The sequence below is a fragment of the Leptonychotes weddellii genome, chromosome 1, assembly GCF_054177405.1.
Source record: "Leptonychotes weddellii isolate Sample4059 chromosome 1, ASM5417740v2, whole genome shotgun sequence".
NCBI lineage: Eukaryota > Metazoa > Chordata > Mammalia > Carnivora > Phocidae > Leptonychotes > Leptonychotes weddellii.
Genome location: NC_138369.1, coordinates 76,017,261 through 76,036,747, shown reverse-complemented (window position 1 = coordinate 76,036,747; position 19,487 = coordinate 76,017,261). Strand labels below are relative to the sequence as shown.

General features: G+C 41.8%; 1 protein-coding gene across 1 annotated transcript in view; it reads left to right on the top strand.

Moving 5' to 3' along the window:
• CPNE4 (copine 4) overlaps positions 1-19,487 on the top strand; it is a 323,229-nt gene that overhangs the window by 267,217 nt on the left and 36,525 nt on the right. The window contains exon 7 of the mRNA XM_081801971.1: positions 13,449-13,547. Coding sequence (XP_081658097.1) covers positions 13,449-13,547 — 99 coding nt within the window. The remainder of the gene's footprint in view (positions 1-13,448; positions 13,548-19,487) is intronic.

The window sequence follows — 19,487 nt, the reverse complement described above, 5'->3', positions numbered from 1 at the left end:
TAGCCTGGTGGTGGGTATTGAGGAGGGCACATTCTGCATGGAGCACTGGGTGTTATGCACAAACAATGAATCATGGAACACTACATCTAAAACTAATGATGTAATGTATGGGGATTAACATAAGAATAAAAAATATATATATAATGACTGCTAGGTTAACCAGAAGAATTTCTAATTAGTTTCCACTACTTTTTCTGGCCTCCCAAAGTAGTTATTGATGAAGCTGTTACTGGGAGGGCCATTCCCATCAGTGAATGGATGGGTTTATACCTCCAGGTAAAGAAGTTCTGTTTCATCTCCCCAGAGACAAATATAGCAATTGGTCTGTCCAGTGATAGAAATGGAATGAGAAGAAAGGGTCAATTACTTGGGTAATAAGGCTGATAAGATAGGTCAGTGGCCCTGCTTACCACTGTCAAAATCTCAGCTCTCTGCTTTTCCATCTTGCAAATGTGTGCCTGGCTCCATCCAGATGAAAAGAATAGGGTGTCTTCCTGGCTAACTCATACAACCAAGTCCTATCTCTCAGGAAATGTTCTATTCAAAAGTCTGTCTATAATAATTATTGTTTAGAAGAGGAGAAATGAGTCTCTTTGACAAATAGAGTTTCACCAGTAGCAATTTTAGGCTAACAACATAGTCCAAACTCTTGGTTTTCTCATTTTATCTAGGAAATTCCAAAGTCTTATTTTCACACTATCTAAGTAAGCATCATAACTCAGTGAGTCACAGATTGACCATGAATGGCCAAGTCTATGGAGGAAGGCTAAGTGACATAGAGACCTTTTCACACATACATACACACAAAAAGATGAAATTTCAAAAAATAAGTATTGAATTTGCCTGAATTTGGCTGGAGTAAGTCCACACAAGCCTCCAGTCAGAAGCTAATTCCTAAATGAGGACCCAAGATCCAGACCTGGGTCAGACATGATGGTTTCCCAAAAGAGTCATGAGTGAGAGGATCCCAAGGATTAGGTAGACCCTAAAGAGTCCTGAACATCAAAGGTTGTATTCAGAGAATAAGCTAGACACCCAAGCAAGTCAAAGAAACATTACAGACACTAGAACAGAGCAAGGACAAAGATCAATGGTAGTGATGAGGCGAGAGGATCCAGAGCAATTTTTGTGAATCTGACTGGAATGCCTGAGTTTGTTTTATATTGTCTTATGGATAGATGGTAAATCCGATCTAAATACCCAGAATTGGTTTGGATATGTCAGCAGCAAAACTGTTTTCTGATGATCATTTCATGTGATTGATTAGGAGTGGCTCATTTCTGCATGCTTTTAGGGTCTGTTTTGTTCCCTTGTTTTAAAACTTCAAGTGTTGAACACCTAGGATGGTTGCATAGGCAATAATTAAACAAGAGTAGCAAGTAAATGAGCTTATGTTGGGAATACACAATAATCAGGTTGCCTGGCTGTGCCAAGACTTCCTCCTGGCTGTCAGTGAGTCCTCCATTGCCAGCTTGTGGTTTCCAGACCCATTAAGCCACACAAATAGAGTCATCTGTTCTTTTCCGGTCTTCAAGTGCCTTTTCCTCCTCAGGGACCCAGCAGGAGGTTTTCTGTAGGCATCAAATTATAGCAATCAATAAACCACGAGCAGCATGGCTCATTTAGAAACAGAGACACAGGCATTTTGCTGGAAGAAACAGTGATTACTTACCACAGGTCCAGAGAATCATGGTGTTTATTAGAGGTCAAAAATGTGGGATTCAGCATGGCCCAATACTAAACTATCCCTTGGCCCTCAAACTTGTTTTTCTGTGATTCCTGTCTAGGTGAATCATACACCAAAATACCCAAGCCAGAAGTTTGGGAACAATTCTAATTTTTTCTTCCTCCTTTTCGTCTCTCTCGACCCCAACATCTACTTAGAGATTGAGACCTATAGTTGCCATTTCCTTACTATCTACATGATCTTCCCAATTTCACAGGTTAAGTTCAGGCCCTCATTGGACTTCTGTTTCTCCCTTTTGTTCATTCTCCACTTGGCAGCCAGAGTGATCTCTCTATATTGCCTGCAGAGGACTAATCCAACCAAGGAATTCTATAGAGTATTCTGCCACTTGATAAATATTGGGGTGAAATGACTTCATAAAAACAGTGAAATAGCACCCTATTCCAATGGTCATGTAATCAGTGCCCAGAGTATCTGCACATGAAACATAGTAGATATTCAGTAAATATTCATTCAATGATGAGTAAATAGGCAGTATGGTATACAGAAAAGCACGGACTCCCCCAAGAGACCAAGGTTCAAATCCCAACTTTACCACTTTCTAACTGAGTAACCTCAAGAAAGTTACCTAACATCCCTGGGCTTCAATTTCTTTCAAAATATTGTTATCAGTACCTACCTAGCAGGTTTGTTGTGAGGATTAAGTGAGATGTGCTTAGAGAACTTGGCAAACAAAAATAACTCAAATGCTAACTGTATTAAAAACAAATAACTTGACAGAACAGAAAACTTGTAATTATTAGGCACCACCTATACAGGGTACTTTACAAGGAAAATTGATGATTTGTGACGTCTGACCTCCGGAACTTAAAGCCTACATTGCACATCTCACCCCAGTTCAGTCAGTCAAAGAACATTTACCCCAGGCTCATCACTCAACTGGAATTCAAAAACTTGCCAAAAATCTAACATGGGAATCTAATAGGGAATTTAACATGGGGATACCCCAATGTCCATTTAGTTTGATAACGTCAATACCTATTGGAGTTAGATCTGTATTAGGTAAAAATCAAATGGAAGATTTTAGAATTTGCCTTCCAACTTTGGTGAGTCATTACTATCTAGAATGGAGGCAATGGCACAGGATGCATGATACAATCATTCTTCCCAGAGTTGATCAAGTATGATCCCGCTGGTGGGTGGGAATGACACTAGTGAAGGAGAAGGAATCACTTAATTTTTCAATCATTTTAAGAGTAGGACAGAAACTTAAGGAGCATTGAGTCTAATCCTTTCTTTCTCCAGATGATAGCCTTGAGCCCCTGAGAAACAAAGTATTCTGCTTAAAAAGGTAACAGCCATTCTGAGACCAAGAGCGCTCATTTCCTGACTCTGTCCAGTACTCCTCCCACTGAGAGCTGTGCTGAGCATTTGTTTCTGTGACTCGGTGAAAAGCAAATCTTTATTCAGAATGTTGAGATTTCCCCCCCAAAGTGCCTCTCTCCCTAGTATCTCTCTAACATGAGATGTAGGTGGGCTTCTATTTCTTTTCATGGCACATATTGTGGATACAGTGTCTCAGACTCTTGAGTCCTGAAACGGCCTTTCTGTCTTACAACTCTGAGGTTATAAAGTTATAACGTTATAGGTTATATAACTAATCTAAATTCTAAATGAAATAGATTATATTCCTAATCTAAAGTCTAAATTCTATAGCAGTTCCTACAGATCCTCCAAAACATTAGGAGGGAATTGTTGCTTACCATTTGTGAAAAGTCCTCCAAGATTCTTGTATGAAAGATGCCATTCACATGTTTGTTTCATTCACTCATTCATTTACCCAACTGAGTCCTTAATTTTACACTTTTTCCAGATGGGATTAATGTCTGTTTTTATGACTAGACTGTAAGCTTTATGCAAGTAAAAATTAATTCATCTATCTTTACCATTCATTGCTCTAGGTATTGCACCTAGCTCATTTCCTGACAATGTAGATAGTCAGTAAAGGTGTGATAATGAACCAAAAAAATAATAATAAAATAGGAAAAACAAAATCCATAGTCACTTTTTCAATCTCCTATTATCAAATATATCAGATTCATCTGCAATATGCTTCAGGAAATATACAGAGGAGGTAAAGATATAGAAAAGAGAGAGACCGGGAGCCAAGAGAGTGCGAAAGAGGTCCTTAGAACTCCTCAAGGAGAACCATACTTCATTATATGTTAAGGATAGTATGCATCATACCCCAACAGTCTACTAGACTGACTTATATTATTGAATATCTGTGCATTGAGTAGAGATTGTGTTCATATTTGCAATTCACATAAGGAAGTTTCCTGAGTCCAATACCCATCAGCCCCTGATTGACTATCAGCTTCTCAGATGGATCTTACACCTGTAAACTTGGTAGAAAAGAGTGGTACAGTTTGAACCAATTCAGAGTGACTTTGATCATGAAGATAGAGCTCTTGTTGAAAGCTTGAGGCATCAGTCATTGTCAAAGCCTACCTCTTCACTGTGCCCACACAACCACGGGAGTTTCAATCTTCCTAAAGAGTAGCGAGGTGTGAAGTTAAAGAGGTTTGGACAAGCATTTGGGAGCCTCTGAAGCTTATCTGAACTAACCAAGCCTCCCAAAGCCATAAATCTCCAATGAAAGCTTCCAAGAGTGACATACTTCGTTGTGGAATGTCTCAGGGATTGGCTGCAGTCCAGAAAAGGAGATGTGTGAGCTGCAAGATAAAGCCGACGTGCACATCACCCTTCCCTCCTGGGAATCTCTCAGTCACACTCTCATGAGGGTAACCTTTGAGAATGTTGCTTGCCTGCTTAGAGCAGTGCTGCATTGCATGATCATTAAGGAGTCAGGATGGCTCTTGAATGTTACTTTCTGTTTGTGGTCAGGTTTCTCATTGGATTGAAAAAGACAGTGTGAGCCAGGATGTAAATATAACTATTGCCACTGTCATCCCAGACTCCTGGATTTTCTGTCTATTGCTTCTCAAAGTGTCCAGAGGCCACGTGCATGGAAACTGGCAACATGCTTGTTTCGAAGGCAGATTCTTGGGACCCTCCCCAGAAAACTGAATCAGAATCTTTGATAGGGCCTGGGAATCTGAAATTTTACAAGCTTTCCTTAGGCATACTAAATCCTTAGGCATAACATTTTCTTATCACTGTTCCTTTAATGCAAGCCAGTCACTTTGCAGAAGACGACTGAGGCCCAGAGAGGTAGAATGACCTGCTTAATGTCTCCTAGCTGGTTAGCATCAGAGGCCACGCCAGGACCCACCTCTGTGCTTTCCCAGATCTGTCCTTTTTCACCACCACATCTCCGTCATCATATCCTGGAGCATTCATCATGGCATAGCACAAGTTCCTGCAGGGAAGTGCTCTGAGATGCTTGCAGTGTCTCTGGAGCATGTAACATGAGGGAGACAAGAGACTCAACTGGGCAGATTACATTCCAGTCCCGTGCAGGCTCAAGGGTAAACAAGAGGACAGAGAAAGTAGCTCTGTGTCCTCCAGTTGTCCCTGCAGGCACCCAGAGTGCTCTTCTGCTCTATCTGTCCTTACTTTATGCTCAGAAGAGGATCTGCTTTTAGCCATTTATCCTTCTATATAAATAAATTAAAGAGCTCTTATACTTGCATATGCCGCTTGGCAGGTGCTATTTTCTTATTTGCTCTTAGAAGCCTTCCTGACTGTCCATGGTGACAGTCCTTGGCACAACCCCCCAGTTTTGACATGTCCACTGTATTATCTATTTGCAAGTGCATCTCCTGCACTAAATTGTCAGCATCTTGAGGGTAGGAGATAGTCTTTCATCTCTTTATACCCATTGCCAGCATAATCTCTCATCCATGGTAGGTGATAAATAATATATATGTGTCAAATAAATTCTTGCAAAAACCTAGTGAATAGAGAGGACTTACCATCCCTACCTTACAGATGAATAGACTGGGTAGGAAAAGGCAAAGTGATTTGGAGATGATTACACAGCTGTCCAGGGAGAGGGAAGAGATTTGAATCAAATTATGAGTGACTCCAAGCGTGCTGCCATTTCTCCCCTTATTAAACCACTAGCATGTTACCCCCAAGGTCAAGGTATTCCCTCCCCTGGGGGTCACTACATCTTCAACCAACTCTCTAGTTTTGGAAAAGGCAGTTTTACTAAAAGGCAGTTTTACTAAAGGCCTGATTACTAGAAATGTAGTGAGACAAATGCAAAGTATAAATTGAGAGCAGATTTGGAAGAAAAAGCAGCAGTTGACGGCAAGAGAGTCGAGAACCAAAAAAGCAGATTGAGTTAAATGGCACTGACCCGAGTCTACAAGGGGAATTCATGCTTTGGGATCTTCCTCCCACTAAGCACCTGGTCTAAATTTCAGGATTAGAGGAAGCTGCATCATTCTGGACATATAGTACTGAAAAGGAACAGAGTACTCCCCCACTGTATCTAGACTTCATGTCCCAGATGCTCTGTTCCTCTTGAGGTGGGGATCAGTGAGTGAGGGCAGGCCAGGCAGGGAAAACAGATGGTGGATGACTATGCACAGCCTCATTTATAGGGTCCACACTGGAATTAAAACATGCCGGCATACCCAATATTTAGTATAGATATTTTTTAAAAGATGGGTGCTAGGACCTACATTTTACAAGGTCTTGCTTCATCAACTAAGGCAAGACCTCTGACCTCTCTCCCCTCCACTTTAAAGTTCACCCTTCAATTATTTCTTTGAAAATTTCAAGCAGGTTCTTGCATCCCTCACCCACAAGTCATTTCAGCTACCTCACGGCATGGGCCATGGCCTCCACCCTCCTTTTGTGCATTTTCTCCTGCTTCTGCTACCCCTGAAGCCAGCTGAAGGCCCTTCTCCACTTTCACTGGATCAGAAGCACTAACCCCAAACCAAGGCACATCATATTCCATGGATCCCAGAGATTCCAGCACCATTTTCTCTCTGCTGCTGTTGCTGCTCCCATTATCCCTCCTCCCCCAGCCCCCAAGCAATACCTCCCCAGCGTGGAGGTGCACCTGAGTCCCTGTGACTGCATTCTGGTACTCTCAGTGCATCAGAACCACTCTCTCTGTTCTCTTGGCCTACATAGACCCTGCTATTTTGTGAAAACTGCTCTTTCAGGCTACCTTTTTACTGAAAGCCCCCTCCCTGGGAGAACTCAGACATGAATCCCCAGGGGCAAAGCCTGTGGAAAAACCTGAGTGATTGTCACCAGACTCTACTTAGCCTTGCCCCACTCCTGTAAAATCCAATTCTTTGTTCCTGGACCCATCTCTCTCTCCTCACCTTAGATTGAGTCCCTCAGATTGAGAGACCCAGCCTACTCTCTCCTCACCTTAGATTGAGTCCCTCAGAAGATACTTGGACTGTCATACAGACAAATTTCCACTAGTCCTGCCCACCATTCCAGCAAAGGTGGCTCCTAGAGATGGACATGGTTGAGGCCTCTCCCCTCCATCTAGATCCTACATATAACCATCCAACTGGATCCAGCTTCAGGCTCTGCTCTACTGTGAAGCTCTCTGTCTTTACTCCATGTAGCACTCTGCCCTGCCAAACTCAGAAGTCCAAATCAGAGTATTCATGTCACAATGGAGGAGCTACTTTTAACTCTTATCCTAACAGCTGGGTCAGTCAGAAAGTTATTGCCAGATCTGCAGTGAGCAATCAAAATAAAGTGATTAAAAGATAATCAAGGGAGCTTGGATCCTCTCCCCATGGACATACCCAGCCAAGGTCTGCCTGTGCAAGTCACAACCATCAAATAAATATATATTTGATATTCTTTTTGTAGATATTTAGAGTGCTATATAAACCACTAAACCAATTTTGTGTTAAGGGTTGTCATTGCATTTTTACAAAAAAGAAGTCAACCCAAATACTAAATTATGGGTGAAATTCTCACAAATCCCTAATCATGGCTGTCTTGAAATATGATTGCATGTATTTGCCTAAAAGCCCCATAAAATGATAGAATATTGCCTGATTTCCTAAAAGTTGCAGTTAGAAAACTGATCTAGACTGAGTGATATGAGAACACAGTCTGGTTTCTACATTGTTAGCGTTTAATCTCGATGGTCTCAATTTAAAATTCGACCTTTAAATGAACCCAGTAAGACCCCTCCTGGGTTAATCATTCTGGGCAATTTTAAAGCGTTCTTATTATCAAAGAGAACATTAAAAATGTATATAAGTGTATTCTTCCCTGAGAGAGGTCAGATATCATGAATTAGTTGATTATTTAAAAAAAAGAAAGAAAGAAAAGAAAAGAAAGGAAAAATAAGCTGTCCATTGGAAAGGCACCTGGCAGAAGTATATTGTGAAGCGATGTGGTATAATGACAAGGGCCCTGGATGTAGAGAAATGAAGCCAGGTTCAGGGTCTCATTCAACTCTTGCTAGCTCTGCACTTGGGAATAAGTCACCTTCAGTTGCTTTATTATATTTTAGGATCATCATCTGTAAAAATGGACCCGTTTTCTCCCAGGGGCTGGGTGGCTTTTGTGAGGATCACCATGAGACAATGAACAATGGACTTTTAGCTCTCCAAGGTGTATAAAGATACCTAGCAAAAGAGAGCAAAGAGAGTATTGTTGAATTAGCCAGGTATTAATAGTTAAATAAGAATTGTATTGCTTTAATATGATAGTCTCAGACTTTGGAACAGAAGGTTGAAAAAGGAATAAAGATGCAAAGTCATGTAACTAGGGAATTCTGGATTGGAAAGGAACTTCACATTCCTTCCAATTCTCGTTCCCCAGACACCCATTTTATAGATAAGGAAACCAAGGCACAGAGGTTGAGAAGCCTTCCCGAGGTCTCACGGCACTACCCGCAGAGGTCAGACTAGAATTTAGCTCTCCTGCTTCCCAGCCCCTAGCACCTGTGACTACAATCCTTAAATTATGTCCATAATCCCATTTCTGCATTCCTACACCTACAACCACCAAGGCTTATTTTCTGGTTCAGTTGTCTCCTTTAGTAAAAATCAACGAGATGAATGCAATATCTTCCTTTCCCTTTCCAGTGTAGACAGGACCAAACACTCAGAGAACGCCATCAACTTGACTCAGGGAGAGAGACCTTTTTCATTCACTTATCAAATATTTATCTGAGTTTTTACTTGCGCCCAAGAATTATGCTAAACCCTGATAAAAAATCTGAGTGTTCAGAGGTTTCCTTCAAGTCATGGATATAGGCCAGTGATGACCATGTAGCTGGAGATGTTAGAGCAGTTATAAATAGATTGCAATGGAAGCTTAAGGGGATGGTATGACTATGGAGCCAGGAGAAACGTGACAGCAAAGTCTGCTTCACCTAAACAAATTAAAGGAGACACAAATAAATGGAAAGACATTCCGTGTTCATGTATTGGAAGACTTAATATCATTCAAAATATCCATACTCCTCCAAGTGGTCTACAGATTCAGTGTTCTCTCCATCAAAATCCCAATGGCATTTTTTTTTACAGAAATAGAAAAACAATCCTAAAATTCATATGGAACCACAAAATCTCCTTTATTTTAAAGTCAACTGATTATTAACTGATCAACTGTGTCTATAAAATAATTTCACTGCAACACCTAAATTAGTGTTTGATTAAATAACAGTACTGTAGGGGCACCTGGGTGGCTCAGTCGGTTAAGCGACTGCCTTCGGCTCAGGTCATGATCCTGGAGTCCTGGGATCGAGTCCCGCGTCGGGCTCCCTGCTCAGCAGGGAGTCTGCTTCTCCCTCTCCCGCTCCCCCCTCTCGTGCTCTCTCTCTCTCTCTCACTCTCTATCTCAAATAAATAAATAAAATCTTTAAAAAAAAAAAATAACAGTACTGTAGCCTAGCCAAGTTGACACATAAAACTGACCATCACAAAAGGCTAATGAACAGTAAGTTGGCATACCTTTCTTATAATGGGTTCCATGCAAATATAAAATAAGAACAGGGTGGAGCAATGCAAACTCTCCAGACACACCTATCTATGCAATTCACAGACAGAGCTAAAGACCCCAGAGAGCATGCACACACTGCTGTCTGTGCAGCCTCTTGCATGGGTACAGTGAACATTTTCTCTCTGTTGCTTGGTGCGTTCATTGAGCTTCAGGGAATCTTAATAGTTTATAGTTTCAATCACAGAATGGGTTTTTTTACACAGAGCAAATTAAGAAGACCTCGATTCTGAATTTCTACTTCCATTAAGAGGCAATATGGTATATTTGAAAATTCAAATCCATCTTTGTCACTTTCTAGGTGTCCAGTCAAGTCACTTAATCTCTCTAAGCCTGTGAATGGCAATTACCTATGAATGGTAAGAATAGTATTATCGTTCCAAGGTTACTGTAAAGGATTAAAGACCATAAACCAAATGGCAACGGATTCAGAAAAGATGATCAGTTAAGACAAGCTATGAACTTCTTTTAGTTCAAAGATTATCTAATGTTAGCTGAGTGGTCTTGGGAAACTTACTTTACTTCTCTGTGCCTCTGTTTCCTCATCCACAAAATGAGCATAACAGTAATTGTGTTAAAAATGTTCTGGGGATTAAATGAGTTGATATATATATTTTTATACATAAAGTAAATATATATATATAATAAATGCTCAGAACAACATCTGGTACACAGTAAGCACTATTTATGGTTTAATTATGATAATTTGCTATTTGTGTGGTAGCTGTGAAATCAGGGATGTGGGAAACCTGGATTTTAGTCGTAGCCCCGCACTGGGTGAACTCACAGAAGCCACTTCACGTCCCTGCCATAATGGCCTTCTCTGTAAAATGAGGGAGTTGTTTGGACCCCCTGTGGAGCTCAGACATGGTAAGACTGCATACTACACTCTGCTGCGAGATGCAGGAACTTGAGAAGACTTCTGGCTCACAGAGAATTTCCAGCTGCTGATCTCTCACAGGTCGGTCAAGGCTTCCTTATTGATTCACACCAAGAACACTGCCTCGGTCTCAGTTTTTCTACAGGGCAGCCGATCTGAAATGCGTTCCTCTCTCAACCACATCAGAGCTGTCACAAGCCAGCTTCATGGCACAGAGAGATGGAAAAAGTGTTTTTGTTTTTCTGCTTCACTGTGTCTTCCTTCCTTTAGGGTCCCTTCTGAGAAAGGTCAAAGCAGACTTCTGCATCTGCCGTAATGAGAAATGCTAGCCAATCGAAGAAGCAGGGCCCATGTGAGCGACAGGGCCTGCCCCCGGTGGAGGGTGTGGGGCGCGGGGCGGGCAGGATTAGAGTCCTGTCAAACCTGACTCCTCCTCTCCAGCCCGTGGAGGGTCCATGGTCACTCTCTCTCTGCCCCTGAGAGATAGCACATTACAAATGTCCTGAATGTTGTGCATGGCGGGGAGAAGGAGGGAAAGTTACTAACTACAGCATGAGGGGACATCTAATAGTGGGCAAAAAAGGAGTAATGTGGTTTTTGCCTAAGATTTCACGACAAGATGAAATACTCTGTACATCCCCTCTTGCTTTTTCTATATTCCACTAGGACTAGGGAGGCAGGAGGAAGGGGATTCAACCTCTTCTCCAATGCAGAAGTGTTGAAAAGGCTGCTTTCACTTCTTTTCTCTCCTGGGCTTCTGCCCCCTTTGTCTCTTTATCTGCTCCTCAAGGTAGAAGAGTATCTGAGCGTCAGCCTCAGGTGTCTCAGGGCTGTATTTACTACCAGGCAAAGTTAGGAGCCTTAAGGACAGGGTCCCAAGAACCACCCTTCTTTCTTTCTGTGTCCAGTCCCAGGTCATACATGTGTAAAGAGGGAGAGGCAGTAAGGAGAGACTGGCAAACAAAGAGAAAAACCCCTGGTTATTAGTGACTGCAGATCAATGCACAGTGTTCAACAATGTCATATTTACAATGCACACTCTGAGCCATTTTTCCAAGTGGATGAATCATTGATTGGTTCCACCATCCATTGGAATAAATGAGGAAGAACTTCGTCCTACTTTGAATTAAAAAGGGGGTTCTCGTCATTCCTACCAAACATTGCAGTGCTTAGCATTGCAACCAGAAAGAGCTAAGCCTTTCATTGACGTTATTTTGCAACCTATACAACTCCAACTAATCTTAGCATCTCCAAGTTAGAGGAAAATTCAAAGAACATCCCACCAAATCCTCTATAACATTGTCTACTTGACTTTCTCTACCACATTTTTGGGGCATAGTCCTGCAGTTTCTTCTTAAACATTTCCAACAATGAAACACTCACTCTTACACAAACAGATGACTTTATTTCTGGACAGGTGTAATTCCTGAGAAATACTTTTTTTTGTTATTTCTTTGTAACTTCCTCACAAAATTTGTTCTCCTCCTTTTGGAGTCAAACAAAGTAAATTGAAATACCTTTTCCTATGACAGCACTTTAAGGACTTAAATGGTTCTCAGACTGGGTTATGTGGTAGCAATCTCAGTGGCTGAGAACGGCAGTGATTTATTTCTTATACATACAAATGTCCATCCTGGGTCACCTGGGGACTCTGCTGCGCATTTCGCTCACTTAGAGACTCAGACTGATGTAACGGATCCTATTAGTAGTTTACTTTTAGCATCTACCAATTGAGTAAACATGTAATGACCAAAAAGCATAAATTGAATGGTTTCAAACTGAATGTTAATTGTAATTCTCCAACTTCTTGGGGACAAAGATTCATTTCAAAATCTAGATATCTTGAGTTCTACTTCCATGTACTGCAGAAGTTGACACCCTCCCCAGTGTTTCTGTGGGGTTCCATTCCTAGGAGTCATCTGTCCAGCTCTCTCTCCACAGCCCTGCCCCCTCAGTTTTTAATCCCTACGGGCCATATCACACTGCTGTCCTATCTGCTTGTCCCAAAACATGGACATAGCCCCTCACCTTTATTCTCCGAGTCACAACAAGCAAAATGTTGTTATGGGTGGCAGATTTACTAGAGTCTCAGGGATAACAGGAGAGGAGGAAGTAGAGAAGACACATGAGGGGAGAGATATCCAAATGACTTGACCTTGAAATTTAGACCTCACAGTTTCCAAAGTTCCTTACTTGTCTCTCACCTCTTCCTACTCCAGTATCAGGCCCATCTTCAGCCCTCTGATGAATCCTTGCCAAACTTCTTCTCAACCCACAGCCCTGGTTTATGTATCTAGTTGCAAAGGGAAAACTCAGCTTGACGTTACTTTATTCAGCAGAGCAGTGGAGCTCCCTTTGTCTTAACCTCCTCCACTTTGATTTATTCTGATACAATCTCCTTCATAACCAAAGAAGTTATTAATATGTTTTCCAAGCAAAAGAATTATCTACCATAGCTTCCACATTGAAAGAGAAAGCAAAAGTTGAGAAATTCGTTTTTCTTCGAGATGCCTTCAAAAAGAGGCGCCTGGGTGGCTCAGTTGGTTAAGTGTTTGCGTTCATCTCAGGTAATGAACTCTGGGTCTTGGAATTGAGCCCCCACCCCTGTTGGCCTCCCTGCTTAGAGGGGAGTCTGCTTCTCCCTTTCCCTCTGCCCCTCCCCACTGGTCATGCTTGTGCTCTCTCTCTGTCAAATAAATAAATTTTTTAAAAATTAAAAAATTAAATTTAAAACTTAATTAAAAAAAAAAACTATAGAAACCAAAGGCATACTACATCCCACATGCCACACTCTAGGACTGTGGCATCTAGACCAGGCATCTCTCATCAGTTCCTCATAAAGTTCACAATGCCGTCAGCTACTGTGGATGCATTCTTGATTTTTTTTTATAAGATACTTCTTTCCTCTTGCAGTGCATAGTGTGGGACTGGGACTCCAATGGCAAACACGACTTCATTGGAGAATTCACCTCGACATTCAAGGAGATGAGAGGAGCGATGGAAGGGAAACAGGTAGGTGGTAAACCACACATGATATTTCGCCCAGACACTTCTCTCATGATGCAACCTTAGCACCCACTACACATGGAACACCTAGAGAAGAGATATCAGTATTTGATTAAATGTGACAAGTAGGAAGCGTGGTGGGATTTGAGTACCTAGATTCTACTACTAACCCAACCAAAGCACCCAGTATGACCTTGGAGATGACACTGCACCAGTGTGGTGCGGTTTCTCTATCAGTAAAACAGAGAGGTCAGAGGAGAATATTTCTAATTTCCTTTAGCTGTGTAGCCCTGGATTAAGTGACTTAACTTCTCTGTGGCTCAGTTTTCTCACTTAAAAATGAAGGTGATAAGTGTACCTACCTAATAGAACTTTGAGAAGATTAAATGAGATGATCCATGGTAGGCACTGAGCAGAGTGTCTAGCACGTAGCTAGCACTTCCCAAATACCTGCTTATGGTAGTACTATTCTTTCCATGACTTGGTGACATTAATTACACATTCACTGCTTTGGAAAAATTATTGGATTCCTCCAAATATTCATTATGGCCACTAGATTTTAATTTGGCTCCACCATTTCACTCAACGCACTGGATACTGAGACATGGACCCAAACACTAGCACGTAACAGGGCCATATAGGGATTTCATAGCATCACACAGAAACCTAAACCTCCTCTCCATTTCTCTCAGACACACATACATTCACATATCTATAAATTTATAGACATGGACATGGACCCTAACCATGTAACTGCTGTTCTTACCTGTTCATTGTTCACCTGCCCAATTTCTAGCCATAAAACCTGTATCTCTTTGCCTATGGGCTTTCTCTGGTGATTGGAGCCTGTTCTGCCTATGCCCACAGCAGGCTGAAGTATGAGGGGAGGTGTAGCTCCTTCCAGGGAGCAGCCCTCAACAAGTAACTAATAGGGAGTGAAGTATAAGTATTCCAGCTCTCTTGCCGCACAGGGGGCAGAACTCTGAGTGTGTCCTCTATGCAGTTTCCTAGAGCTCCCCAGCAGGAATCGGCCCTGGTTGCCCACAGTGGTAACTGACTTGCACAGCTCTTTGACAGCCTCCACATCTCAATTCCCCGCTCCTCAACTGGTGCTTCCTGGTATTACCTCCCAAATGAACTACTTACTTGCCTCAAGGGAACTCAAAACCAAAATATCTGACCTTCTTACTCTGGGGCCCACTGTCCCCATGGAACAGAAAAGAGTGACAGCTGAGCATTCAGTGGCTTTGAGAAAGGTCTTTCCCTTAGAGATAAATCCTATACCTGACCTGGTCAGAAGTGCTGATTACAGAGGATGTCCAACAAATCATTTTTCATGTCTCTTCTTTCAGATATAAGGTCAAGATATACCTAGACTGGATGGGAATAAACATTCTTTAGAACTGGAAGCTTAATCTGAATCAGACCATTTGTCAAGTACTTATATTTGGTCTAGAAAATCAAGGGCAACTTTCCACATAGTTCCCACAAAACCTGTTGTACATGCTCTGTTAAATATTCAGGATTGCAAACAACTTGTGTAGCATGGAAAGACATTCACCACGAGCAAGCATGCAGCAGTTCAGGGCCACAGTCAAAACCAACACTGAATTGGGACGCCTGGGTGGCTCTGTTGGTTAAGTGTCTGCCTTTGACTCAGGTCATGATCCCAGGGATTTGACCACATCTCATGTGGTCCTGGGATCGAGCCCCACATCAGGCTCCCTGCCCAGCGAGGAGTCTGCTTCTCCCTCTCCCTCTTCCATTCTCTTGTGCTCTCTCTCTCTCTCAAATAAATAAAATCTTAAAAAAAAACACCCAACACTAAATTGTAAGTGAAGTCACACCCAGGATAACAAGATAGCCAGAGAAGTTATTGTTCTGTTGAACCAGACCCTACTGAGCTAATAAATTAATGAGTTATCAATACCACATATTAGAGTTCTAAAAAGTTTCACAAAGTTGTGCCTTATTCTCCTCTACAAGAAGAAAGAGCCAAATCAATAAATGTGGGAAACATTTCATCTTTAGGTTCCTAAGAGGGTAGTACAAGTAAAATTATAGCATATATTATAAGTGAAGAACACCAAAGTCTAATGCTTTCAAACAAACAGAAATGAATCTTTTAAGTTCCACTGAGGAAATGAATCATATGCTATGTACTTTTCTGTATCACCGAGATACCAGAAAGATTTTATTTAGTCCAATCACTCAACCCCGTATGGGCACATATGCACTATGGGAAATGTTCTCTTATTTATTGATTCTACTAGTATTTATTACAGAACACCTACTAAGTGCCAAGTTCTACATGTGTCATGACTGTGCATCAGAGTAGAATATTAACATGAATCAAATAAACAAAAAATAAAAATGTAATTACAGCTTTTGACAAATGCTATAAAAAAACTGAACAAGTTTTGGGATGCCTGGGTGGCTCAGTCGGTTAAGTGTCTGCCTTCAGCTCAGGTCATGATCCCAGGGTCCTGGGTTCGAGTCCCACATCGGACTCCTTGCTCAGCGGGGAGCCTGCTTCTCCCTCTGCCTGCCACTCCCCCTGCTTATGCGCTCTCTCTCACACACAAATAAATAAATAAAATCTTTAAAAAAAAAACTGAACAAGTTTAGTATAAAGGTGTGGTATTGGAAAGATAATCTGAAAAGGCAGCATTTAAGTTGAAGTCCCTTAACGATGAAAAAAAGCCAGCCATGTAACAAGCAAGGGAAAAGCCTGCAGGCTGAGGGAATAGCATTGCTCAGTCCTGAGTGAGGAAAGAGCTTGGTGTGATTAAGGATGTGGAGAGAGACCAGTGTATCTGGATCAGAGAGGGTGGATGGGATGTGCTCAAAGACAGAGGCAGGGGCCAGGAAAAGCACATTCTAATAGCTCGAAGAAAGGAGTTTGGATTTTCTTCTAAATGTGATAAGAGACAGCTTTGTGCTCACCAGGACAGGAGCCACTAGCTACATGTGAGCGTTTTAGTCTTACTTTTAATTAATTAAAATTAAGTTTCAATTTCAATTCCTCAGCCACACAAGCCACACTCCAAGTGCTCCTTAGCCTCATGTGGCTTCAATATTGGTTGGTACAGATATAGAATATTTCTATCATTGCAGAAAGTTCTCCTGGACAATGGTACAAAGAGGTCCAAGCCAGAGAATAACATGACTGGTTTTAACTTTTTAAAAAATGACTCTGGCCACTGTGTAGATGATTTGTTATAGTGAGAGAAGACAGTGAAGCAGATCTGTCAGGAAGCTACTACTGTAGGCAAGACAAGAGGCGATAATGACTTAGGTTCAAAAAGTGATGGTGGAGGTGGAGAGAAGTGGAGTGATTTAAGATGGATTTTGGACACAAGAGCTACAAGACGTGTTGAGGGTTTGGATGTGAGGGGGATAGATGAGTAAACATTGGTGCCATTTCTTGAGTAAGGAAGTCTGGTTTCAGGGAGGTCCAGTTTGTGAGGAAAGTTCAAGAGTGGGGCTGGGGCAACTGGAGGAGAGGCCTACCTAGGGGTGTATTTTAGAGCCATCAGCAAACAGGTAGTTAATGTCAAGAGAATGGAGGATAGGGAGGGAGGATAGAGGAAGTTGGAACTGAGGAAACTCAGTAAGGAGAAACAGAGACAAAAAGAGGAGCCATCCTCTTTAAGCTCCTTCCTGTGAGAGTCATGGTTCTGCAGGGTAAATTCTTGATTAACTTGGGTTAATTCTCGGGGGCCTTCATGAACAACTTTAGTTTGAGGTGGCCAAAAAGGAAACTTGCAAGAACAAATAGGAGAGCCCCTCCAAAGCCCTTCTAGGGGAAGCACTATGTTAATAGGCCAGGTTTTGAAGTGAGACTGATGTGGTAAATCCCATCTCCACCAGTTGCCACCCATAAGGCCTGAGTGTCATCTTTCACCTCTAAAAGGGAGTTGGGGGAGAGTTAAATGGGATTGTAGATGTAAAGCAAATAACCTATAATAACATTTATCCCAACATAGATGCAGAATACTTAGACCTGGTTCATCAGCACCCCCCTCCCGCCCAACAGGCATAAAAGCCCCAAGTACCTGCAGGTTCTGATTCAGCTTCCTTAGAGCCCTTGTCTGGCCTCCCCTACTGGTTCGCCTTAGCCTAAGATGGAAATGAGTAGACTTTTCATGGATTATCACTATAATTCTTCAGATAACTTGAAATCTAACTCATTCGAAGTTTCCTTTGTTATGTCCCGCTTGATCGAAGAAATTGAGGTTAATAGAAATTATTGAAAATGACAAAGGAATCATCACAGCTAATTTTGGATCTTTTCTTTCCAATTGTAAGGTAAATCCCTACGCTACTTGTTCATATGGTGATATTAGAGGAAGATTTGGGGGAAAGGCAATTTCAGTTTTGATGGGTTTGGGAGGGACTTGGGGTGCTTTGTCTGAAAATACTAGATCTACTTTGAGACAAGCTAGAATTCTGGTTTATCAAGCACTACCCACATGGAGAGCTAATGAGAAGAGAACCTAAGAGAGGGAAAAAAGACAACCATCATCATGATGAAAAGATTAGGCCTTTAAAAAAAAAAAAAAAACAGGGTTGGAAATGTCTTGATTTCAGATTCAATTTGACTCTTCTTTCTTCCTCTCCTCTCCTCCCACCCTCCCTCCCTCCCTTCCTATCTTCCTTCCTTCCTTCCTTCCTCTTTTTTGTTCCTTCCTCTTATGAAAAGAGTTTTAGAGGACCCTTAGCCAGTACAGGATTCCTTTCTTCCCAACACTTAATGTGGTTGCCCAGCCCCTACTGGAACTTCCCCAGTATTGAGAAACTACTGTTCTCAGTTATCTGTTGCTGAGGAACAAATTACCCCCAAACTTCCTAGCTGAAAACAACAATCATTATTTACTCACAGTTCCCTGGGTTGGCAATTTAGGCTGAGTTCACCTGGGGCAGCTCCTCTCTGTTCTACATGATGCCAACTGAACTCACTCATGCATTTGTGCCTCAGCAACTGGGATGGCCGGGACATTTCTCCATGCACTCTTTTATTCTCCAGATCAGATATCAGCTTTTTTACATGATGGTAAAAACTCCCCAGCAGCAGGAAGAAGGCAAGCCCCAATGCACAGGCACTTTTTAGTCCTCTGCTCATATCACTTTTGCTAATCTCCCATTGGCCAAAACAAGTCACATGACTAAGCTCACCATCATTGTGGAGGGACCTGCACAAATGGATGAACACTGAGAGGAATGGAGCAATGGGGGTCAAAGCTGTATCAGTCTACCCCACTCACATCTGCCTCAGAAACTGCTTTATTTTCAGATACTCCTAACTGTCAGAGAGAAAGTGAAAATTTATCTCCTGAGTGGAAATTCAAGGATCTGGCTCCCACAGAATGGTGGGCAGGAGCATTCAGTGGCTCTTGGATGTTTGACTTGTAGTTCGTTTTATCACATGAAGTCTTCTGTGGGCTGAAAAGGTTGATATCTCTTCCCCTAGACACTCCCTTAGTTCCCAGCTACCTCCTCAGTTCCAAGCCACTCCTGCAGCTCTCATACTATCCCCTTTGGAGATCTATTGTGTCACCGTTGTGTTATGTATCACTTCATTATTTCAGTTCTCAGTGAGGGTCTATGCAAACTCATCATTATTCCCACTAACTTCCTGTAGCCAGCATTCAATGTCTCTCAGTGTTCTGACATTTTAAGCCATTTCCTAGGCACTAAGACTCAACACTTGTGTTAGGAATGTGTCTACAGACATCTCCTTCCCTCTGTTGCTTGATTTGACCCTATTAATAGAAAGCATTCATAAGTGCCAGGCACTGTTTTATTTATTTATTTATTTATTTTTTGGTAGTTTTTAATTTTATTATGTTAGTCACCATACAATACATCATTAGTTTTTGATGTAGTGATCCACGATCCATTGTTTTCATATAACACCCAGTGCTCCATGCAGTACGTGCCCTC